This window comes from Hyla sarda, chromosome 13, assembly GCF_029499605.1.
Source record: "Hyla sarda isolate aHylSar1 chromosome 13, aHylSar1.hap1, whole genome shotgun sequence".
Classification (NCBI taxonomy): Eukaryota; Metazoa; Chordata; class Amphibia; order Anura; family Hylidae; genus Hyla; species Hyla sarda.
This window is the reverse complement of record NC_079201.1, coordinates 572,956-595,938: the sequence shown is the minus strand read 5'-3', so window position 1 is coordinate 595,938 and position 22,983 is coordinate 572,956. Positions and strand designations below refer to the sequence as shown.

The following is a 22,983-nucleotide window of genomic DNA, read 5'->3' as shown; positions in this document are numbered from 1 at the left end:
ACTCCACCTACTTGACTTCCTCTCTACCAGATTTAACCTATGGGATCCTTACCTGGTATTCTGCCGCTCTCCATCACTTTCTCCATGATCCTGTGGGTGGCCGCTGATTCCTGCCTGTAGTAAATGACTTCATGTGTGATGTTAAGATCATTCACGAGCCCATAGTATGTGGCTGGCGCCATCTCGTCCATCGACTTGTCCCCCAGAACGAAGGTTAAGATGAATAAGAGGAAAACAAATGCCAAGTGCTGGAGCCATTCCTGATCCGGAGAGAAGAGATCATCAGCCTGACAAGCGCTTCATCCCCGGACACCCTATAGTCACCTTATACACCTGAAACAGGTGACGACCACTGATGGCGACTATTATAAAGGACAAGCGTTCCATCCCCGGACACCCTATAGTCACCTTATACACCTGAAACAGGTGACGACCACTGATGGCGACTATTATAAAGGACAAGTGTTCCATCCCCGGACACCCTATAGTCACCTTATACACCTGAAACAGGTGACGATCACTGATGGCGACTATTATAAAGGACAAGCGTTCCATCCCCGGACACCCTATAGTCACCTTATACACCTGAAACAGGTGACGATCACTGATGGCGACTATTATAAAGGACAAGCGCTCCATCCCCGGACACCCTATAGTCACCTTATACAGCTGAAACAGATGACGACCACTGATGGCGAGTATTATAAAAGGACAAGCGCTCCGTAGTGTGATAACGTAGATGGCAAGTATATTAAAAACCAGAGATAACTGCTCACCAATGGTGGTTGTACTGTCCACGTACAACTATGGTGACAGTGTGAGACAATGGAACAGGGTCCAACAAGCACACCTCCAAGGTCAGGATCAAGCAAGGCGCTGGAACTTTTCAAAAGGCTAAAAGAATTTATTACCTAAAATGTGTTTCATGGTAACTCCGTTTAATCAGACATCAATGAAGTGGAGTTACCCTGAAACGCGTTGCATTATGGGTAATAAATTCTTTTAGCACTTTGAAGAGTCCCAGCGCCTTGTTGATCCTGACATTACCTTTGAGGTGTGCTTGTTGGAACCACTGATGGCGGCCATGACAGGGCACAGAGGTGTTGTCACCTGCTTTGTACCCAGGATCAGATACCAGTCTATATAATGTGAGTTTGATTGCTCTGCCGGTATCTCCACTGGTCAACGAGACTCTATTGATGATTCAGAGGGCTCAGGATGAACAGAGATTACCCTGTCTGTATAGTGGTGTTGCAAAGCAGGGAATTGAGGGACGACACAAGGACTTGTGCCCTATAATATCTGCTGACTACACAATAAATCACGCTCTTTTACATACAGACAGTGACCGCATTGTGTCTCCAACACTGGGCAACTTACCAAACTGGTGTGCCACTTCCTCCTCCATTTCAGAAGAACATTCTTCCACAGAAGAGCAACAGTCTGCAGCCATAGGCTGGTGACTCTCCCCTTCTCCTGGATCATCTGTAAAATAACACATCAAACATAACACCATCAACCCGCCTGTATATCATAGAGAGGAAGTCAAAGCTCCGCCTCCTGTATGACATCACTGATATAATATAATAATATAAAGACATGTGATGACAGCCCCGCCCCCTGTATGACATCACTGATATAGTATAATAGTAATATAATGACATGTTATCACAGCCCCGCCCCCTGTATGACATCACTGATATAATATAATAGTAATATAATGACATGTGATCACAGCCCGCCCCCTGTATCACATCACTGATATAATAAAATAGTAATATAATGACATGTGATCACAGCCCCGCCCCCTTTATGACATCACTGATATAAAATAATAGTAATATAATGACATGTGATCACAGCCCCGTCCTCTGTATGACATCACTCATATAATATAATAGTAATATAATGATGTGTGTTCACAGCCCCGCCCCCTGTCTGACATAATTGATATAATATAATGACATGTAATCACAGCCCCGCCCCCTGTATGACATCACTGATATAATATAATTGTAATATAATGACATGTGATCACAGCCCCACCCCCTGTATGACACCACTGATATAATATAATAGTAATATAATGACATGTGATCACAGCCCTGCCCCCTGTATGACATCACTGATATAATATAATGACATGTGATCACAGCCCCGCCCCCTGTATGACATCACTGATATAAAATAATAGTAATATAATGACATGTAATCACAGCCCCGTCCCCTGTATGACATCACTGATATAATATAATAGTAATATAATGATGTGTGTTCACAGCCCCGCCCCCTGTATGACATAATTGATATAATATAATGATGTGATTACAGCCACGCCCCCTGTATGACATCACTGATATAATATAATTGTAATATAATGACATGTGATCACAGCCCCACCCCCTGTATGACACCACTGATATAATATAATAGTAATATAATGACATGTGATCACAGCCCTGCCCCCTGTATGACATCACTGATATAATATAATGACATGTGATCACAGCCCCGCCCCCTGTATGACATCACTGATATAATATCATAGTAATATAATGACATGTGATCACAGACCCGCCCCCTGTATGACATCACTGATATAATATAATAGCAATATAATGACATGTGATCACAGCCCTGCCCCCTGTATGACATCACTGATATACTATAATAGTAATATAATGACATGTGATCACAGCCCCGCCTCCTGTATGACATCACTGATATAATAGTAATATAATGACATGTGATCACAGCCCCGCCCCCTGTATGACATTACTGATATAATATAATAGTAATATAATGACATGTGATCACAGCCCCGCCCCCTGTATGACATCACTGATATAATATAGTAATATAATGACATGTGATCACAGCCCCGCCCCCTGTATGACATCACTGATATAATATAATAGTAATATAATGACATGTGATCACAGCCCCACCCCCTGTATGACATCACTGATATAATATAATAGTAATATAATGACATGTGATCACAGCCCCGCCCCCTGTATGACATCACTGATATAAAATAATAGTAATATAATGACATGTGATCACAGCCCCGTCCCCTGTATGACATCACTGATATAATATAATAGTAATATAATGACGTGTGTTCACAGCCCCGCCCCCTGTATGACATAATTGATATAATATAATGACATGTGATCACAGCCCCGCCCCCTGTATGACATCACTGATAAAATATAATAGTAATATAATGACCTGTGATCACAGCCCTGCCCCCTGTATGACATCACTGATATAATATAATAGTAATATAATGACATGTGATCACAGCCCCGCCTCCTGTATGACATCACTGATATAATATAATGACATGTGATCACAGCCCCGCCCCTTGTATGACATAATTGATATAATATAATGATGTGATCACAGCCCCGCCCCCTGTATGACATCACTGATATAATATAATAGTAATATAATGAAATGTGATCACAGCCCTGCCCCCTGTATGACATCACTGATATAATATAATAGTAATATAATGACATGTGATCACAGCCCCGCCTCCTGAATGACATCACTGATATAATATAATGACATGTGATCACAGCCCCGCCCCCTGTATGACATCACTGATATAATATAATAGTAATATAATGACATGTGATCACAGCCCCGCCCCTGTATGACATCACTGATATAATATAATAGTAATATAATGATGTGATTACAGCCCCGCCCCCTGTATGACATCACTGATATAATATAATTGTAATATAATGACATGTGATCACAGCCCCACCCCCTGTATGACACCACTGATATAATATAATAGTAATATAATGACATGTGATCACAGCCCTGCCCCCTGTATGACATCACTGATATAATATAATGACATGTGATCACAGCCCCGCACCCTGTATGACATCACTGATATAATATAATAGTAATATAATGACATGTGATCACAGCCCTGCCCCCTGTATGACATCACTGATATACTATAATAGTAATATAATGACATGTGATCACAGCCCCGCCTCCTGTATGACATCACTGATATAATAGTAATATAATGACATGTGATCACAGCCCCGCCCCCTGTATGACATTACTGATATAATAGTAATATAATGACATGTGATCACAGCCCGCCCCTGTATGACATCACTGATATAATATAGTAATATAATGACATGTGATCACAGCCCCGCCTCCTGTATGACATCACTGATATAATATAATGACATGTGATCACAGCCCCGCCCCCTGTATGACATAATTGATATAATATAATGACGTGATCACAGCCCCGCCCCCTGTATGACATCACTGATATAATATAATAGTAATATAATGACATGTGATCACAGCCCTGCCCCCTGTATGGCATCACTGATATAATATAATAGTAATATAATGACATGTAATCACAGCCCCGCCTCCTGTATGACATCACTGATATAATATAATGACATGTGATCACAGCCCCGCCCCCTGTATGACATCACTGATATAATATAATAGTAATATAATGACATGTGATCACAGCCCCGCCCCTGTATGACATCACTGATATAATATTATAGTAATATAATGATGTGATTACAGCCCCGCCCCCTGTATGACATCACTGATATAATATAATTGTAATATAATGACATGTGATCACAGCCCCACCCCCTGTATGACACCACTGATATAATAGTAATATAATGACATGTGATCACAGCCCTGCCCCCTGTATGACATCACTGATATAATATAATGACATGTGATCACAGCCCCGCCCCCTATATGACATCACTGATATAATATCATAGTAATATAATGACATGTGATCACAGCCCCGCCCCCTGTATGACATCACTGATATAATATAATAGTAATATAATGACATGTGATCACAGCCCCACCTCCTGTATGACATCACTGATATAATCGTAATATAATGACATGTGATCACAGCCCCGCCCCCTGGATGACATTACTGATATAATATAATAGTAATATAATGACATGTGATCACAGCCCCGCCTCCTGTATGACATCACTGATATAATATAGTAATATAATGACATGTGATCACAGCCCCGCCCCCTGTATGACATCACTGATATAATATAATAGTAAAATTATGACGTGCTCACAGCCCCGCCCCCTTTATGACATCACTGATATAATATAATAGTAATATAATGACATGTGATCACAGCCCCGCCCCCTGTATGACATCACTGATATAATATAATAGTAAAATTATGACGTGCTCACAGCCCCGCCCCCTTTATGACATCACTGATATAATATAATAGTAATATAATGACATGTGATCACAGCCCCGCCCCCTGTATGACATCACTGATATAATATAATAGTAATATAATGACATGTGATCACAGCCCCGCCCCCTGTATGACATCACTGATATAAAATAATAGTAATATAATGACATGTGATCACAGCCCCGTCCCCTGTATGACATCACTGATATAATATAATAGTAATATAATGACGTGTGTTCACAGCCTCGCCCCCTGTATGACATAATTGATATAATATAATGACATGTGATCACAGCCACGCCCCCTGTATGACATCACTGATAAAATATAATAGTAATATAATGACCTGTGATCACAGCCCCACCCCTGTATGACATCACTGATATAATATAATAGTAATATAATGACATGTGATCACAGCCCCGCCTCCTGTATGACATCACTGATATAATATAATGACATGTGATCACAGCCCCGCCCCCTGTATGACATAATTGATATAATATAATGACGTGATCACAGCCCCGCCCCCTGTATGACATCACTGATATAATATAATAGTAATATAATGACATGTGATCACAGCCCCGCCTCCTGTATGACATCACTGATATAATGACATGTGATCACAGCCCCGCCCCCTGTATGACATCACTGATATAATATAATAGTAATATAATGACATGTGATCACAGCCCCGCCCCTGTATGACATCACTGATATAATTAATAGTAATATAATGATGTGTGATCACAGCCCTGCCCCCCGTATGACATCACTGATATCACATAATAGTAATATAATGAAATGTGATCACAGCCCCGCCTCCTGTATGACATCACTGATATAATATAATGACATGTGATTACAGCCCCACCACCTGTATGACATCACTGATATAATATAATAGTAATATAATGATGTGTGTTCACAGCCCCGCCCCCTGTATGACATCACTGATATAATATAATAGTAATATAATGACATGTGATCACAGCCCCGCCTCCTGTATGACATCACTGATATAATATAATAGTAATATAATGACATGTGATCACAGCCCCGCCTCCTGTATGACATCACTGATATAATATAATGACATGTGATCACAGCCCCGCCCCCTGTATGACATCACTGATATAATATAATAGTAATATAATGACATGTGATCACAGCCCCGTCCCCTGTATGACATCACTGATATAATATAATAGTAATATAATGACGTGTGTTCACAGCCCCGCCCCCTGTATGACATAATTGATATAATATAATGACATGTGATCACAGCCCCGCCCCCTGTATGACATCACTGATAAAATATAATAGTAATATAATGACATGTGATCACAGCCCCGCCCCCTGTATGACATCACTGATATAATATAATAGTAATATAATGACATGTGATCACAGCCCCACCCCCTGTATGACATCACTGATATAATATAATAGTAATATAATGACATGTGATCACAGCCCCGCCTCCTGTATGACATCACTGATATAATATAATGACATGTGATCACAGCCCCGCCTCCTGTATGACATCACTGATATAATATAATGACATGTGATCACAGCCCCGCCCCCTGTATGACATCACTGATATAATATAATAGTAATATAATGACATGTGATCACAGCCCCGTCCCCTGTATGACATCACTGATATAATATAATAGTAATATAATGACTTGTGTTCACAGCCCCGCCCCCTGTATGACATAATTGATATAATATAATGACATGTGATCACAGCCCCGCCCCCTGTATGACATCACTGATAAAATATAATAGTAATATAATGACATGTGATCACAGCCCCGCCCCCTGTATGACATCACTGATATAATATAATAGTAATATAATGACATGTGATCACAGCCCCGCCTCCTGTATGACATCACTGATATAATATAATGACATGTGATCACAACCCGCCCCCTGTATGACATAATTGATATAATATAATGACGTGATCACAGCCCCGCCCCCTGTATGACATCACTGATATAATATAATAGTAATATAATGACATGTGATCACAGCCCCGCCCCCTGTATGACATCACTGATATAATATAATAGTAATATAATGACATGTGATCACAGCCCCGCCTCCTGTATGACATCACTGATATAATATAATGACATGTGATCACAGCCCCGCCCCCTGTATGACATCACTGATATAATATAATAGTAATATAATGACATGTGATCACAGCCCCGCCCCTGTATGACATCACTGATATAATATAATAGTAATATAATGTTGTGTGATCACAGCCCTGCCCCCTGTATGACATCACTGATATCACATAATAGTAATATAATTAAATGTGATTACAGCCCCGCCCCCTGTATGACATCACTGATATAATATAATAGTAATATAATGATGTGTGTTCACAGCCCCGCCCCCTATATGACATCACTGATATAATATAATAGTAATATAATGACATGTGATCACAGCCCCGCCCCCTGTTTGACATCACTGATATAATATAATAGTAATATAATGACATGTGATCACAGCCCCGCCTCCTATATGACATCACTGATATAATATAATGACATGTGATCACAGCCCCGCCCCCTGTATGACATCACTGATATAATAGTAATATAATGACATGTGATCACAGCCCCACCCCCTGTATGACATCACTGATATAATATAATAGTAATATAATGATGTGTGTTCACAGCCCCGCCCCCTGTATGACATCACTGGTATAATATAATAGTAATATAATGATATGTGATCACAGCCCCGCCCCCTGTATGACATCACTGATATAATATAATAGTAATATAATGACATGTGATTACAGCCCCGCCCCCTGTATGACATCACTGATATAATATAATGACATGTGATCACAGCCCCGCCTCCTGTATGACATCACTGATATAATATAATGACATGTGATCACAGCCCCGCCCCCTGTATGACATAATTGATATCATATAATAGTGATATAATGACATGTGATCACAGCCCCGCCGCCTGTATAACATCACTGATATAATATAATGACGTGATCACAGCCCCGCCCCCTGTATGACATCACTGATATAATATAATAGTGATATAATGACATGTGATCACAGCCCCGCCCCCTGTATGACATCACTGATATAATATAATAGTAATATAATGACATGTGATCACAGCCCCGCCTCCTGTATGACATCACTGATATAATATAATGACATGTGATCACAGCCCCGCCCCCTGTATGACATCACTGATATAATATAAGAGTAATATAATGACATGTGATCACAGCCCCGCCCCTGTATGACATCACTGATATAATATAATAGTAATATAATGTTGTGTGATCACAGCCCTGCCCCCTGTATGACATCACTGATATCACATAATAGTAATATAATTAAATGTGATTACAGCCCCGCCCCCTGTATGACATCACTGATATAATATAATAGTAATATAATGATGTGTGTTCACAGCCCCCCCCCCCTATATGACATCACTGATATAATATAATAGTAATATAATGACATGTGATCACAGCCCCGCCCCCTGTTTGACATCACTGATATAATATAATAGTAATATAATGACATGTGATCACAGCCCCGCCTCCTGTATGACATCACTGATATAATATAATGACATGTGATCACAGCCCCGCCCCCTGTATGACATCACTGATATAATAGTAATATAATGACATGTGATCACAGCCCCACCCCCTGTATGACATCACTGATATAATATAATAGTAATATAATGATGTGTGTTCACAGCCCCGCCCCCTGTATGACATCACTGGTATAATATAATAGTAATATAATGATATGTGATCACAGCCCCGCCCCCTGTATGACATCACTGATATAATATAATAGTAATATAATGACATGTGATCACAGCCCCGCCCCCTGTATGACATCACTGATATAATATAATGACATGTGATCACAGCCCCGCCTCCTGTATGACATCACTGATATAATATAATGACATGTGATCACAGCCCCGCCCCCTGTATGACATAATTGATATCATATAATAGTGATAGAATGACATGTGATCACAGCCCCGCCGCCTGTATAACATCACTGATATAATATAATGACGTGATCACAGCCCCGCCCCCTGTATGACATCACTGATATAATATAATAGTGATATAATGACATGTGATCACAGCCCCGCCCCCTGTATGACATCACTGATATAATATAATAGTAATATAATGACATGTGATCACAGCCCCGCCTCCTGTATGACATCACTGATATAATATCATGACATGTGATCACAGCCCCGCCCCCTGTATGACATCACTGATATAATATAAGAGTAATATAATGACATGTGATCACAGCCCCGCCCCTGTATGACATCACTGATATAATATAATAGTAATATAATGATGTGTGATCACAGCCCTGCCCCCTGTATGACATCACTGATATCACATAATAGTAATATAATGAAATGTGATCACAGCCCCGCCTCCTGTATGACATCACTGATATAATATAATGACATGTGATTACAGCCCCGCCCCCTGTATGACATCACTGATATAATATAATAGTAATATAATGATGTGTGTTCACAGCCCCGCCCCCTGTATGACATCACTGATATAATATAATAGTAATATAATGACATGTGATCACAGCCCCGCCCCCTGTATGACATCACTGATATAATATAATAGTAATATAATGACATGTGATCATTGCCCCGCCTCTTGTATGACATCACTGATATAATATAATGACATGTGATCACAGCCCCGCCCCCTGTATGACATCACTGATATAATATAATAGTAATATAATGATATGTTATCACAGCCCCGCCCCCTGTATGACATCACTGATATAATGACATGTGATTACAGCCCCACCCCCGGATGACATCACTGATATATTATAATAGTAATATAATGACGTGTGATCACAGCCCCGCCTCCTGTATGACATCACTGATATAATATAATGACATGTGATCACAGACCCGCCCTTTATACTTTCACCTGCCCAATACCATCCCTACACTGATCATGGTGGGGGCAGCATCATGTCTGGGGGAAAACAGGCACTGCCCATCACCTGCCCAATACCATCCCTACAGTGATCATGATGGGGGCCGCATCATGTCTGGAGGAAACCAGGCACTACCCATCACCTGTCCAATACCATCCCTACAGTGATCATGGTGGGGGCAGCATCATGTCTGGGGGAAACCAGGTACTGCCCATCACCTGCCCAATACCATCCCTACAGTGATCAGGGTGTGGGCAGCATCATGTCTGGAGAAAACCAGGCACTGCCCATCACCTGCCCAATACCATCCCTACAGTGATCATGGTGGGGGCAGCATCATGTCCAGAGGAAACCAGGCATTGCCCATCACCTGCCCAATACCATCCCTACAGTGATCAGGGTGTGGGCAGCATCATGTCTGGAGGACACCAGGCACTGCCCATCACCTGCCCAATACCATCCCTACAGTGATCATGGTGTGGGCAGCATCATGTCTGGGGAAAACCAGGCACTGCCCATCACCTGCCCAGTACCATCCCTACAGTGATCAGGGTGTGGGCAGCATCATGTCTGGAGGAAACCAGGTACTGCCCATCACCTGCCCAATACCATCCCTACAGCGATCATGGTGGGGGCAGCATCATGTCTGGAGGAAACCAGGCACTGCCCATCACCTGCCCAATACCATCCCTACAGTGATCAGGGTGTGGGCAGCATCATGTCTGGAGGAAACCAGGTACTGCCCATCACCTGCCCAATACCATCCCTACAGCGATCATGGTGGGGGCAGCATCATGTCTGGAGGAAACCAGGCACTGCCGATCACCTGCCCAATACCGTCCCTACAGTGATCATGGTGGGGGCAGCATCATACTTTGGGGAAAAGAAGACTGGTCAGGGTTGAAGGAAAGCTGAACGGAGCAAAGTGCAGAGATATCAGAGATATGACAACTTGATCCAGAGCGCTTTGGACCTCAAACTAGGTCGAAGGTTTTCCCTTGCAGCAGGACAATGACCCTAAGCACACGGCCAAGACAACACAAGAGCGACTTTGGGAGAACTCTGTGAATGTCCTTTAGTGGCCCAGCCAGAGCCGGAACCCAATTAAACATCTCTGGAGAGATCTAAAAAAAATGGCTTCCACCAATGGTCCCATCCAACCTGACAGAGATTTAGAGGATCTGCAGAGAAGAACGGCAGAGAATCTCCAAATCCAAGTGTGTAAACCTTGTGTCCTCCCCTCCTAGAGGACTGGAGGCTGTAATGAAGGGGCTTCACCTAAGTCAGGAGTAAAGGGTCTGAATACTTGTCACTACAAGAGTTGAGTTTTTCCTGAGCTGAGTTATCAGATCGTAGTAAAACCTCAGATATTTCTTACCATGTGAAGCTGCTGTAGAGGAGAACACGGGGTACGGAGATCTGCAGAGGAAGATGTTGTGGTTGTAGCTGCTGTAAAGTAGGACACTGGGGGTTGTAACTCCTAAAGGTGCTTGGATTGTAGTTTCTCTTTTTCTCTCATCCCATAGATGGGTTGGGCTTGCTGGATGTGTGAGGGCAGCTGTTGTGTCCTGATGTAGCCCCCAGAGTGCACTGGATCCGGATGTGCGGAGACCCCTCACCCAGATACACAATGCCTGTTTTGTATGACTGAACATTCTCGGTTCAGTCTGATCTCTGTGAAAATTCCTACAACTTAATAATAGACTTTATAATTTATCAATATGATACACCCGTTTTCTGGCATCCAAAAAGTTGTAAAAGTCTTCTTTTACATAAGATTGGTGCCTGAGATGCCAGACTTAAAGGGGTACTCCGGTGGAATTTTACATTTTTTTTTTAAATCAACTGGTGCCAGAAAGTTAAACAGATTTGTAAATTACTTCTATTAAAAAAATCTTTATCCATCCAGTACTTATTAGCAGCTGTATGCTACAGAGGAAATTATTTTCTTTTTGAATTTCTTTTTTGTCTTGTCCACACAGTGCTCTCTGCTGACTCCTCTGACTGTGTCAGGAACTGTCCAGAGCAGGAGAAGTTTGCAATGGGGAGTTTCTCCTTCTCTGGACATTTCCTGATATGGGCATCAGGTGTCAGAAGAGAGCACTGTGGACAAGACAAAAAAGAAATTAAAAAAGAAAAGAATTTCCTCTGTAGCATACAGATGCTAAAAAGTACCGAAAGGATAAAGATGTTTTAATAGAAGTAATTTACAAATCTGTTTAACTCTCTGGCACCAGTTCATTTAAATGAATATGTTTTTCACCGGAGTACCCCTTTAATACGTTCACCTCTTTGTGTTTCAGCTCATGATGTGAAGATTTTCTAATATATTGTATTCTTTGTAATTCTCTTGATGCTTTTCATCTGCAGTCCCAGATGAATATTTAGGAGAAGATATGGAGATATATGCTGGATGTTGGGCTTGTTGCTTCAGACAATAGAATCCTTGTAAAGTTGATCATACACTGAATTCGGGCTGCGGCTAACAATTATTTTTAAAATCAATAATGTTTACAATTGTAAATTTGATTCGGTAAAAATTTTAAAATGACAAAAAAGTTTTTCTTTGTGTTTTACTTTGAAAAATATGTACAGTAGGCATATAACACAAGTTAAGTAGTAACATTATCACACTTACACATCCTTCTGACAAGGTAGTCATGTACAAAGGGTGCAGAGCAGAGCTAACGTGGCCCCGAAGCACTACGATGATGAATGAGCACATGAAAAGAAAACATGTTGGCTTAAAGGGGTAGTCATGATGGGACAGGGCTATTGATAAGGATGACCATTATGATTTTGATCACTGATCAATACATATATATATTAAAAATAGATATATATGCTAACATTCTGCAGAAAAAAACATTATTTTCCTTATGAGACATTTCAGCTTGCTATTTGCCTGTAACTAACATGAAGACCTTGGAACGAGGCCAAAAGAAGCAAGATAAGAAGAGGCTCAAAGTTGGAAGGCAAAATATTTGATGAGATATAAACTGTGCAGATGGACAGAGAAATCTGGAATTTTCTGGTAGAAGAGTGAGAGGGCAACATAAGTGAACTATGGCCAAGAGAGAAATGAATTCTTAAATATGCTAATATATACAGACGCAATACTCAAACAACCAATCAAAATGTAACATGATTATTTTGACGTGATAACTAACCTCCCCTTTTTGCCAGTGTTCTTCCGTATAATAAACAGAACTTTCCCTGTTCGTTTAAAAAAAAATATATATATATTTCCATCGGAGTACCCCTTTAAGCCTTTTGAATGCTCAACTGTTGTCACGATTCGGCTTACGGGTTGTGGATCCGCTGTGTCAGCGAGGGATTGGCGTGGACCGTGCTAGTGGACCGGTTCTAAGAGGCTACTGGTTTTCACCAGAGCCCGCCGCAAAGCGGGATGGTCTTGCTGCGGCAGTAGCAACCAGGTCGTATCCAGTAGCAACGGCTCAACCTCGCTGACTGCTGAGAAGGCGTGGGACAGAAGGACTAGGCAGAGGCAAGGTCAGACGTAGCAGAAGGTCGGGGGCAGGCGGCAAGGTTCGTAGTCAGGATGGATAGCAGAAGTTCAGGTACACAGGCTTTGGACACACTAAACGCTTTCACTGGCACAAGGCAACAAGATCCGGCAAGGGAGTGCAAGGGAGGAGATCAGATATAGCCAGGGAGCAGATGGAAGCCAATTAAGCTAATTGGGCCAGGCACCAATCATTGGTGCACTGGCCCTTTAAGTCTCAGAGAGCTGGCGCGCGCGCGCCCTAGAGAGCGGAGCCGCGCGCGCCAGCACATGACAGCAGGGGACCGGGACGGGTAAGTGACCTGGGATGCGATTCGCGAGCGGGCGCGTCCCGCTGTGCGAATCGCATCCCCGACGGCCATGACAGTGCAGCGCTCCCGGTCGGCGGGACTGACCGGGGCGCTGCGGGGAGATAGACGCCGTGAGCGCTCCGGGGAGGAGCGGGGACCCGGAGCGCTAGGCGTAACAGTACCCCCCCCCTTAGGTCTCCCCTTTTCTTTGACCGGTAACTGCCTCCCCTGGGATGAGGACACCGGGAAAGAATGGAGGGTTTCCTCAACGGAAGGCAGTACAGCAGGAGTGGGAATGGGGAGGGAGGGCAGAGGGCGAAGCCTGGCACGGGGCAGTGTGACACCAGGACGGGGGCCATGAGGAGGCACTGAGGTTTGCCTGACGGGACTGGGAGGGGGGGAGAGGCACTTCCTATGGCAGGCAGAGTCCCAGTTCTTGATCTCCCCGGTGGTCCAATCAAGGGTGGGAGAATGAAGCCGGAGCCAAGGCAGACCGAGGAGGACCTCAGAGGTACAGTTGGGGAGGACGAATAGCTCAATCCTTTCGTGGTGGGGTCCAATACACATCAGGAGAGGTTCTGTGCGGTAACGCACGGTGCAATCCAGTCTGACTCCATTGACCGCGGAAATGTAGAGCGGCTTGACTAGACGGGTCACCGGGATGCTGAATTTATTCACAAATGACTCTAAAATAAAATTCCCAGAGGCACCAGAGTCCAAGCAGGCCACGGCTGAGAGGGAGGAGTTGGCTGAAGGAGAAATCCGCACGGGCACCGTGAGACGTGGAGGAGCAGACTTGGAACCAAGAGACGCCACACCGACGTGAGCTGGGTGCGTGCGTGCGTTTCCCAGACGTGGAGGATGGATAGGGCAATCCACCAAGAAATGCTCGGTACTGGCACAGTAAAGACAGAGATTTTCTTCCCTACGGCGATTCCTCTCTTCCTGGGTCAGGCGAGACCTATCCACTTGCATGGCCTCCTCGGCGGGAGGCCCAGGCGTAGATTGCAACGGATACTGTGGGAGAGGTGCCCAGAGATCTAAGTCTTTTTCCTGGTGGAGCTCTTGGTGTCGCTCAGAAAAACGCATGTCAATGCGGGTAGCTAAATGGATGAGTTCTTGCAGATTGGCAGGAATCTCTCGTGCGGCCAGCACATCCTTGATGCGACTGGATAGGCCTTTTTTAAAGGTCGCGCAGAGAGCCTCGTTATTCCATGATAACTCGGAAGCAAGAGTACGAAATTGGATGGCGTACTCGCCCACTGAAGAATTACCCTGGACCAGGTTCAACAGGGCAGTCTCGGCAGAAGAAGCTCGGGCTGGCTCCTCGAAGACACTCCGGAGTTCAGCGAAGAAGGCCTGGACTGTGGCTGTGGCAGGATCATTGCGGTCCCAGAGCGGTGTGGCCCAAGACAAGGCCTTTCCTGAAAGAAGGCTTACTACGAACGCCACCTTAGACCGTTCTGAAGGAAACAAGTCCGACAACATCTCCATATGCAGGGAACACTGAGACAAAAATCCACGGCAGAGTTTAGAGTCCCCATCAAATTTGTCCGGCAGGGACAAGCGGAGGCTAGGAGCGGCCACTCGCTGCGGAGGAGGTGCAGGAGCTGGCGGAGGAGATGGTTGCTGCTGTAGCAGAGGCAGAAGTTGCTGTAACGTGGCGGTTAACTGCGACAGCTGCTGTCCTTGTTGGGCAATTTGCTGCGACTGCTGAGCGACCACCGTGGTAAGGTCAGCGAGACTTGGCAGCGGCACCTCAGCGGGATCCATGGCCGGATCTACTGTCACGATTCGGCTTACGGGTTGTGGATCCGCTGTGTCAGCGAGGGATTGGCGTGGACCGTGCTAGTGGACCGGTTCTAAGAGGCTACTGGTTTTCACCAGAGCCCGCCGCAAAGCGGGATGGTCTTGCTGCGGCAGTAGCAACCAGGTCGTATCCAGTAGCAACGGCTCAACCTCGCTGACTGCTGAGAAGGCGTGGGACAGAAGGACTAGGCAGAGGCAAGGTCAGACGTAGCAGAAGGTCGGGGGCAAGCGGCAAGGTTCGTAGTCAGGATGGATAGCAGAAGTTCAGGTACACAGGCTTTGGACACACTAAACGCTTTCACTGGCACAAGGCAACAAGATCCGGCAAGGGAGTGCAAGGGAGGAGATCAGATATAGCCAGGGAGCAGATGGAAGCCAATTAAGCTAATTGGGCCAGGCACCAATCATTGGTGCACTGGCCCTTTAAGTCTCAGAGAGCTGGCGCGCGCGCGCCCTAGAGAGCGGAGCCGCGCGCGCCAGCACATGACAGCAGGGGACCGGGACGGGTAAGTGACCTGGGATGCGATTCGCGAGCGGGCGCGTCCCGCTGTGCGAATCGCATCCCCGACGGCCATGACAGTGTGCCGCTCCCGGTCGGCGGGACTGACCGGGGCGCTGCGGGGAGATAGACGCCGTGAGCGCTCCGGGGAGGAGCGGGGACCCGGAGCGCTAGGCGTAACAACTGTGTTCATGAGTGGGCAAGAATATCCATCTCTATCTTCAATGTCTGCACTTGTCAAGGGGTTGTTGAGGTCCAGTGCGTGTGCTTCTTCAGAATCCTCAGCCATGAGGAGCTTCCAATCCACTGCAACCAACCAGCTTCACAGGAGATGGAGTGATATCCTTCCAGAACAAGTCCTAAATCCTGTCATTATTTCCGCTGCACTGGACAGAAGAGTTTTTGACACCTGAACAAATAATAAATGTGCTGGCAAAAGTGCAGAGTGGCTTATTCTAAGAAGAAATGAGACCCTGAAGGTGCAGCAGCAAACCATTTCACCTGCAGTTTAACATCATCCATACTTGACTCTCTCCTTGAGTCTGGTGCCAACAGTGAAGAGGACAGAGAGGGACAACAGATGGAGGAGGATACACTAATAAGGAATGAAGTCCAGTCCTATTTTGCTGAGAAGCTTCTCCACAAGGACAGTAACCCTTTAGGCTGGTGGAAGAGTAACCAGGGAAAATATCCTACTTTGGACAAAATAGTAAGACCCTACTTGTGTATAATCCTCATGTAACGTGAAATGCTCCCATGCCTTAAATGACTTGGTTTGCACGCTGTTCAGCTTTAGTGCACAGTCACCAAATCACTTCCCCTTAAGTATCTAGTTCTAGTCAAGCCTTTGTTTTGTTATTCTTGCAAAAATAAAGAAAGAAAAAATAAAATATACCTTTTTTGCACTGCAGCTACAGTAGAATCTCCCAATAGCGGACGCTCACGGGGAATAAAAAAGTGTCCCCTATTGAGAGATGTCCCCTATTGAGAGATGTCCCCTATTAAAAGATGTCCCCTATTGAGAGATGTCCCCTATTGAGAGATGTCCCTTATTGAGAGATGTCCCCTAATGAGAGATGTCCCTTATTAAGAGATGTCCTCTATTAAAAGATGTCCCCTATTGAGAGATGTCCCCTATTGAGAGATGTCCCCTATTAAGAGATGTCCCCGATTGAGAGATGTCCCCTATTGAGAGATGTCCCATATTAAGAGATGTCCCCTATTGTGAGATGTCCCTAATTGAGAGATGTCCTCTATTGATAGATGTCCTCTATTGAGAGATGTCCCTTATTGAGAGATGTCCCCTATTGGGAACAAAGGCTCAAAAATATTCCTAAATGACGGAATTCTGTACTGTGCTCTTTAGAGTATAATTACCTATAAAACACAAAAAAAGCTATATTACAGTAAATCTCCCAGTGTCATTTAATCTTCCCTCATCACCCCCCATATCATTTCATCCCCCTTCTTATACCCTGTGCCATCTTATTCCCCCTTCCATTGTGCCAAATGATCCCCCCCCCCCTTACTTCATGTGCCACATAATTTCCTCTTCATCCCCCTGAGCCATTTCCTTCCCCCTTTATAACCATCAGTGTAAATTCATCACCCCCTCTTTATGAAGTGCTACAGGTGGATAAAGGGGGAATAAAATGGTTCAGGGGGGGATCAAGATAAAATGATGTGGAACAGGTGGTAATAGAGGGGGGGAAGGATGATTTGGCACAGGGGAATAAAGTGGCACGGGCGGGGGGTATCAGGGAAAGAGGGGGGCTGAATGATGTGTTCCCTATTGGGAGTGTTTTGTCCTCTATTGGGAGTGTTTTGTCCTCTATTGGGAGTGTTTTGTCCCCTATTGGGAGTGTTTTGTCCTATATTGGGAGTGTTTTGTCCCCTATTGGGAGTGTTTTGTCCCCTATTGGGAGTGTTTTGTCCTCTATTGGGAGTGTTTTGTCCTCTATTGGGAGTGTTTTGTCCCCCTATTGGGAGTGTTTTGTTCCCTATTGGGAGTGTTTTTTCCCCTATTGGGAGTGTTTTGTCCTCTATTGGGAGTGTTTTGTCCCCTATTGGGAGTGTTTTGTCCTCTATTGGGAGTGTTTTGTCCCCAATTGGGAGTGTTTTGTCCTCTATTGGGAGTGTTTTGTCCTCTATTGGGAGTGTTTTGTCCTCTATTGGGAGTGTTTTGTCCCCAATTGGGAGTGTTTTGTCCTCTATTGGGAGTGTTTTGTCCTCTATTGGGAGAGTTTTGTCCCCTATTCGGAGTGTTTTGTCCTCTATTGGGAGTGTTTTGTCCCCTATTGAGAGTGTTTTGTCCCCCTATTGGGAGTGTTTTGTCCCCCTATTGGGAGTGTTTTTTCCCCTATTGGGAGTGTTTTGTCCTCTATTGGGAGTGTTTTGTCCCCTATTGGGAGTGTTTTGTCCTCTATTGGGAGTGTTTTGTCCCCAATTGGGAGTGTTTTGTCCTCTATTGGGAGTGTTTTGTCCTCTATTGGGAGTGTTTTGTCCCCAATTGGGAGTGTTTTGTCCTCTATTGGGAGTGTTTTGTCCTCTATTGGGAGAGTTTTGTCCCCTATTCGGAGTGTTTTGTCCTCTATTGGGAGTGTTTTGTCCCCTATTGGGAGTGTTTTGTCCCCAATTGGGAGTGTTTTGTCCTCTATTGGGAGTGTTTTGTCCTCTGGGACCCCCTGCGATCTTCTGTACGTGGACCTGGCATTACCGCAGTTACTGTGCGTGTCGTTGACCTCACTGAGGTTGACATCATGTCCCCCATACAGCTCTATGGGAGGGGCAGGGATGCACGAACTTCGCATCTCCACCTCTCCCATAGAGATACAAGGAGGGGGGGGGGGTGTTGGATGCGGCATCGTGCTGCAGCCCACACACCTCCTGCACGGGAGTGCCACGGCTGAGCTGGAGACCCTTACAGGAAATCATGGGGGGTCCCAGCATTTGGACCCCCATGATCAGTCACTTATCCCCTATCCTGTGGATAGGGATAAGTGTCTATGGCTAGAGATCTCCTTGAAGCCTCAGAGCTGATATCTCTCCAAACGTTATGTTCTTATTTCTCCACCACAATCACTTTTACACTTTCAGCTGCTTTATCCATTGTGACACCAGATCTTTAAACAGAGATCCTGAAAATGGTGAGGAACTTCTAGATCTAATTATTTATTCTCTTATTCCAGTATGTACCAGGGCATCATGGTCCAAAACATCATGGTGGTCAGTCACCTCCTGGGTGTAATATTCCTTTAAAGTGTAAGACAACTTATCCCCCTATACAAAAAATAGGGGATAAGTGTTTGATCACGGCGGGTCAAACCGCTCGGACTCCCCGCAATCTCCTGCACGATGTCCCGGCTCTCCCATGCACAGAGCTGTATCGACCCCCGTATGAATTGGAAACTGACACCCCCCCTCCATTCGTGTATCCCATAGAGGTGCATGCAGGGGCGCACCTAGAGCATTTGGCACCCGGGGCGGACCCTGTGTTTGCCCCCATCCCCCTAACCCAAGAAAGTAAGAAAACACGCAAGAACTCCCTATCAATAAAATGAACAAATTCTGCACCCCCCCCCCTTAAAGGAGTAGTCCGGCATGCGCTTTTCTTATTTTATCCGGTTCGGGCTGCAAAAAGAAAAAGAAAACAAACTTTCTCTTACCTGCCATCGCGCCCCCAGAGCTCCGGTACAGGTGTTCGGTCCCCGGGCTGTTTGCTTCTTACTTCCTGTTAGCCCAGCACGTCACACGGAGCTTCAGCCTATCACCGGCCAAGGCGGGACATCGCTGCGGCCGGTGATAGGCTGAAGCTCTGTGTGACGTTCCGGGCTAACAGGAAGTTAGAAGCAAACTGTCCGGCAACCGAACACCTGTACTGGAGCTCTGGGGGAGCGTAGGCAGGTAAGAGAAAGTTTGTTTTCTTTTTTTTTTGCAGCCCGGACCGTATAAAATAAGAAAAGTGCGCACCGGACTACTCCTTTAATTACACCCCTCTCCCTCCCCCAAATTACACCCTCTCCCTCCCCCCCTTAATTACACCTCCTCCTCCCCCCCTTAATTACACCCCTTCCCCCCCTTAATTACACCCTCTCCCCCCTTAATTACACCCCTCCCTCTCCCCCCTTAATTACACCCCCTCGCTCTCCCCTCTTAATTACACCCCCTCCCTCTCCCCCCTTAATTACACCCCCTCCCTTCACATAGAATTATTTACTTACATTTTGATGATGCCTCCGTTCGACTGCTGGTGATGCATCCTTCCGCTCCTTTAAAAGATCTGTGAAGGCGGCGTCAGCGTCGTGACATCACATTGCGCGCCACTGCAACACCCCTCCCCCTGCTGCTCTGACTCCACAGATGCAGGTTCCAGGGCGGAAAAGCATTGCGTTCATGGTGAAGCAGTGGATGGGGGGGTGACTCTGTCATGGCACCACCACCCCCTTGTGAGTGGCACCCGGGGCACCGCCCCCCTTGGTATGCCACTGGGTACATGGAGGGGGCAGGTCAACTACGACTTTGTGCGCGGATCGACAGTTTCCTTGGACAGAGCGGAGAACGCTCTGTGCACTAGGAGAGCGGGGCGCCAGGCAGGAGAACGTGGAAGGTCCCAGCTGTTGGACCCCCCCCCCCCATGATCAGACACTTATCCTTTGGACAGGGGATACGTTGTCTTACACTGCAGTACTCCTTTAAGAACTAAACTGATATTTTTGTTCTTTTTCTCTACATCCGGTTTTGCACAAGATCAACCCCAAGAGATGGAATCGCTGGAAATCCTATTTGTTATGTTCTAGTCCTGGCAATGAGGGGAACAGCTGTTTCTTATGTAACCTCCTTGTTTACCACAGCTGAGCTGTTATGGCCGCCATCTGGGAAGCCTACTGGGGGCAGCAGAATGTCCAAGAATTCCGAATTCCATCCGGGCCCAATTCTCCTTACAGAGAAGAGAGTTTGTTACCACTGTATCTAGTCTAGAGATGAACACATCGGCAGACAAGATCTCTCTCCAGGAATAAAGGATAACACAGATGACTTCAGGGACTTTTCATTCATCTCTTGGGGGGTGTAGTGACCCGCTGCAGGTTATGCTACCATTCATTTTAACAGGACTGTCCGCGAAATGGTAGCTTAACTCTCAACTGGTCGCCTGCAGCGGGAAACCCACTACTAGTTACTAGCATGTACACGGACTCTTAAAGGGGTACTCCGGTGGAAAACTTTTTTTTAAATCAACTGGTTCCAGAAAGTTAAACAGATTTGTAAATTACTTCTAAAATCTTAATCCTTCCAGTACTTATTAGTAGCTGAATACTACAGAGGAAATGATTTCTTTTTGGAACACAGAGCTCTCTGCTGACATCACGAGCACAGTGCTCTCTGCTGACATCTCTGTCCATTTTAGGAACTGACCAGAGCAGCATATGTTTGCTATGGGGATTTTCTCCTACTCTGGACAGTTCTTAAAATGGACAGAGATGTCAGCAGAGAGCACTGTGCTCGTGATGTCAGCAGAGAGCTCTTTGTTTTAAAAAGAAAATAATTTCCTCTGTAGTATTTAGCAGCTAATAAGTACTGGAAGGATTAAGATTTTTTAATAGACTAAATTTACAAATCTGTTTAACTTTCTGGCACCAGTTGTTTAAAAAAAAAAAAAAGTTTTCCACCAGAAAGGAAGAAAATGTCTGTTTAGTTCTTAACGAAACCTTTAAAGGGGTACTCCTGTGGAAAACTTTTTTTTCAAATCACTTCTATTAAAAAATCTTAATGCTTTCAGTACTTTTTAGGGGCTGTATACTAAAGAGAAATCCAAAAAAGAAATGCATTTCCTCTGATGTCATGACCACAGTGCTCTCTGCTGACATCTCTGTCCATTTTAGGAACTGTCCAGCACAGGAGAGGTCAGCAGAGAGCACTGTGGTCATGACATCAGAGGAAATGCATTTCTTTTTTGGATTTCTCTTTAGTATACAGCCCCTAAAAAGTACTGGAAGGATTAAGATTTTTTAATAGAAGTAATTAACAAATCGGTTTAACTTTCTGGCACCAGTTGATTTTAAAAAAAAAGTTTTCCACGGGAGTACCCCTTTAAGCTGCCATGATGATACTTTGCAATCCATTCTCCCACTTCCGTGATCCAGATACCGGAGTAAGAGAATCCCTTTAATAACACTGGTAAACAAAGTTTCCCTTTTTCTTGTTTCTTTGATCAAATAGGGTAATTCTTATGGTATTTTTCCCACTGATTCTGAATCTGCCTGCCGAATTTATGTGTCCGGTATAATTTTTGTCAAACTTAAAATAGCTTAAAGCGGTACTCCACTGCTCAGCGTTTGGAACAAAATTTTCCGAATGCTGGAGCCGGCGCCGGGAGCTCGTGACTTCAAAGCCCCACCTGACGTCACGAGCTCCTGGAGCCGGGGGCGGAGGGTGGAGGGGGCGGAGCTATGACCTCATGAGCTCCCGGTGTTGGGGGCTGAGGGGGCGGGGCTATGAAGTCACGAGCTCCGGAGCCAAGGGCTGAGGGGGCGGGGCTATGACGTCACAA

General features: G+C 44.8%; 2 protein-coding genes across 6 annotated transcripts in view; one reads left to right on the top strand and one right to left on the bottom strand.

Moving 5' to 3' along the window:
• The window catches only part of LOC130297381 (ABC-type organic anion transporter ABCA8-like), a 91,124-nt gene extending 79,256 nt beyond the window's left edge, over nt 1-11,868 (bottom strand). Inside the window, exons 1-3 of one of the 3 annotated variants that reach the window (XM_056549798.1) lie at nt 11,691-11,857; nt 1,381-1,485; nt 53-260 (exon numbers count right to left, since the gene is read on the bottom strand). In XM_056549798.1, coding sequence (XP_056405773.1) covers nt 53-260; nt 1,381-1,485; nt 11,691-11,693 — 316 coding nt within the window. In that variant the 5' untranslated portion in view covers nt 11,694-11,857. Of the gene's footprint in view, nt 1-52; nt 261-1,380; nt 1,486-11,690 lie in introns of all 3 variants that reach the window. The other 2 variants (XM_056549796.1, XM_056549797.1) reach the window with 2 other exon arrangements.
• Nucleotides 1-22,983, top strand: part of LOC130297385 (platelet endothelial cell adhesion molecule-like) — a 385,117-nt gene that overhangs the window by 220,668 nt on the left and 141,466 nt on the right. The window lies entirely within an intron of this gene.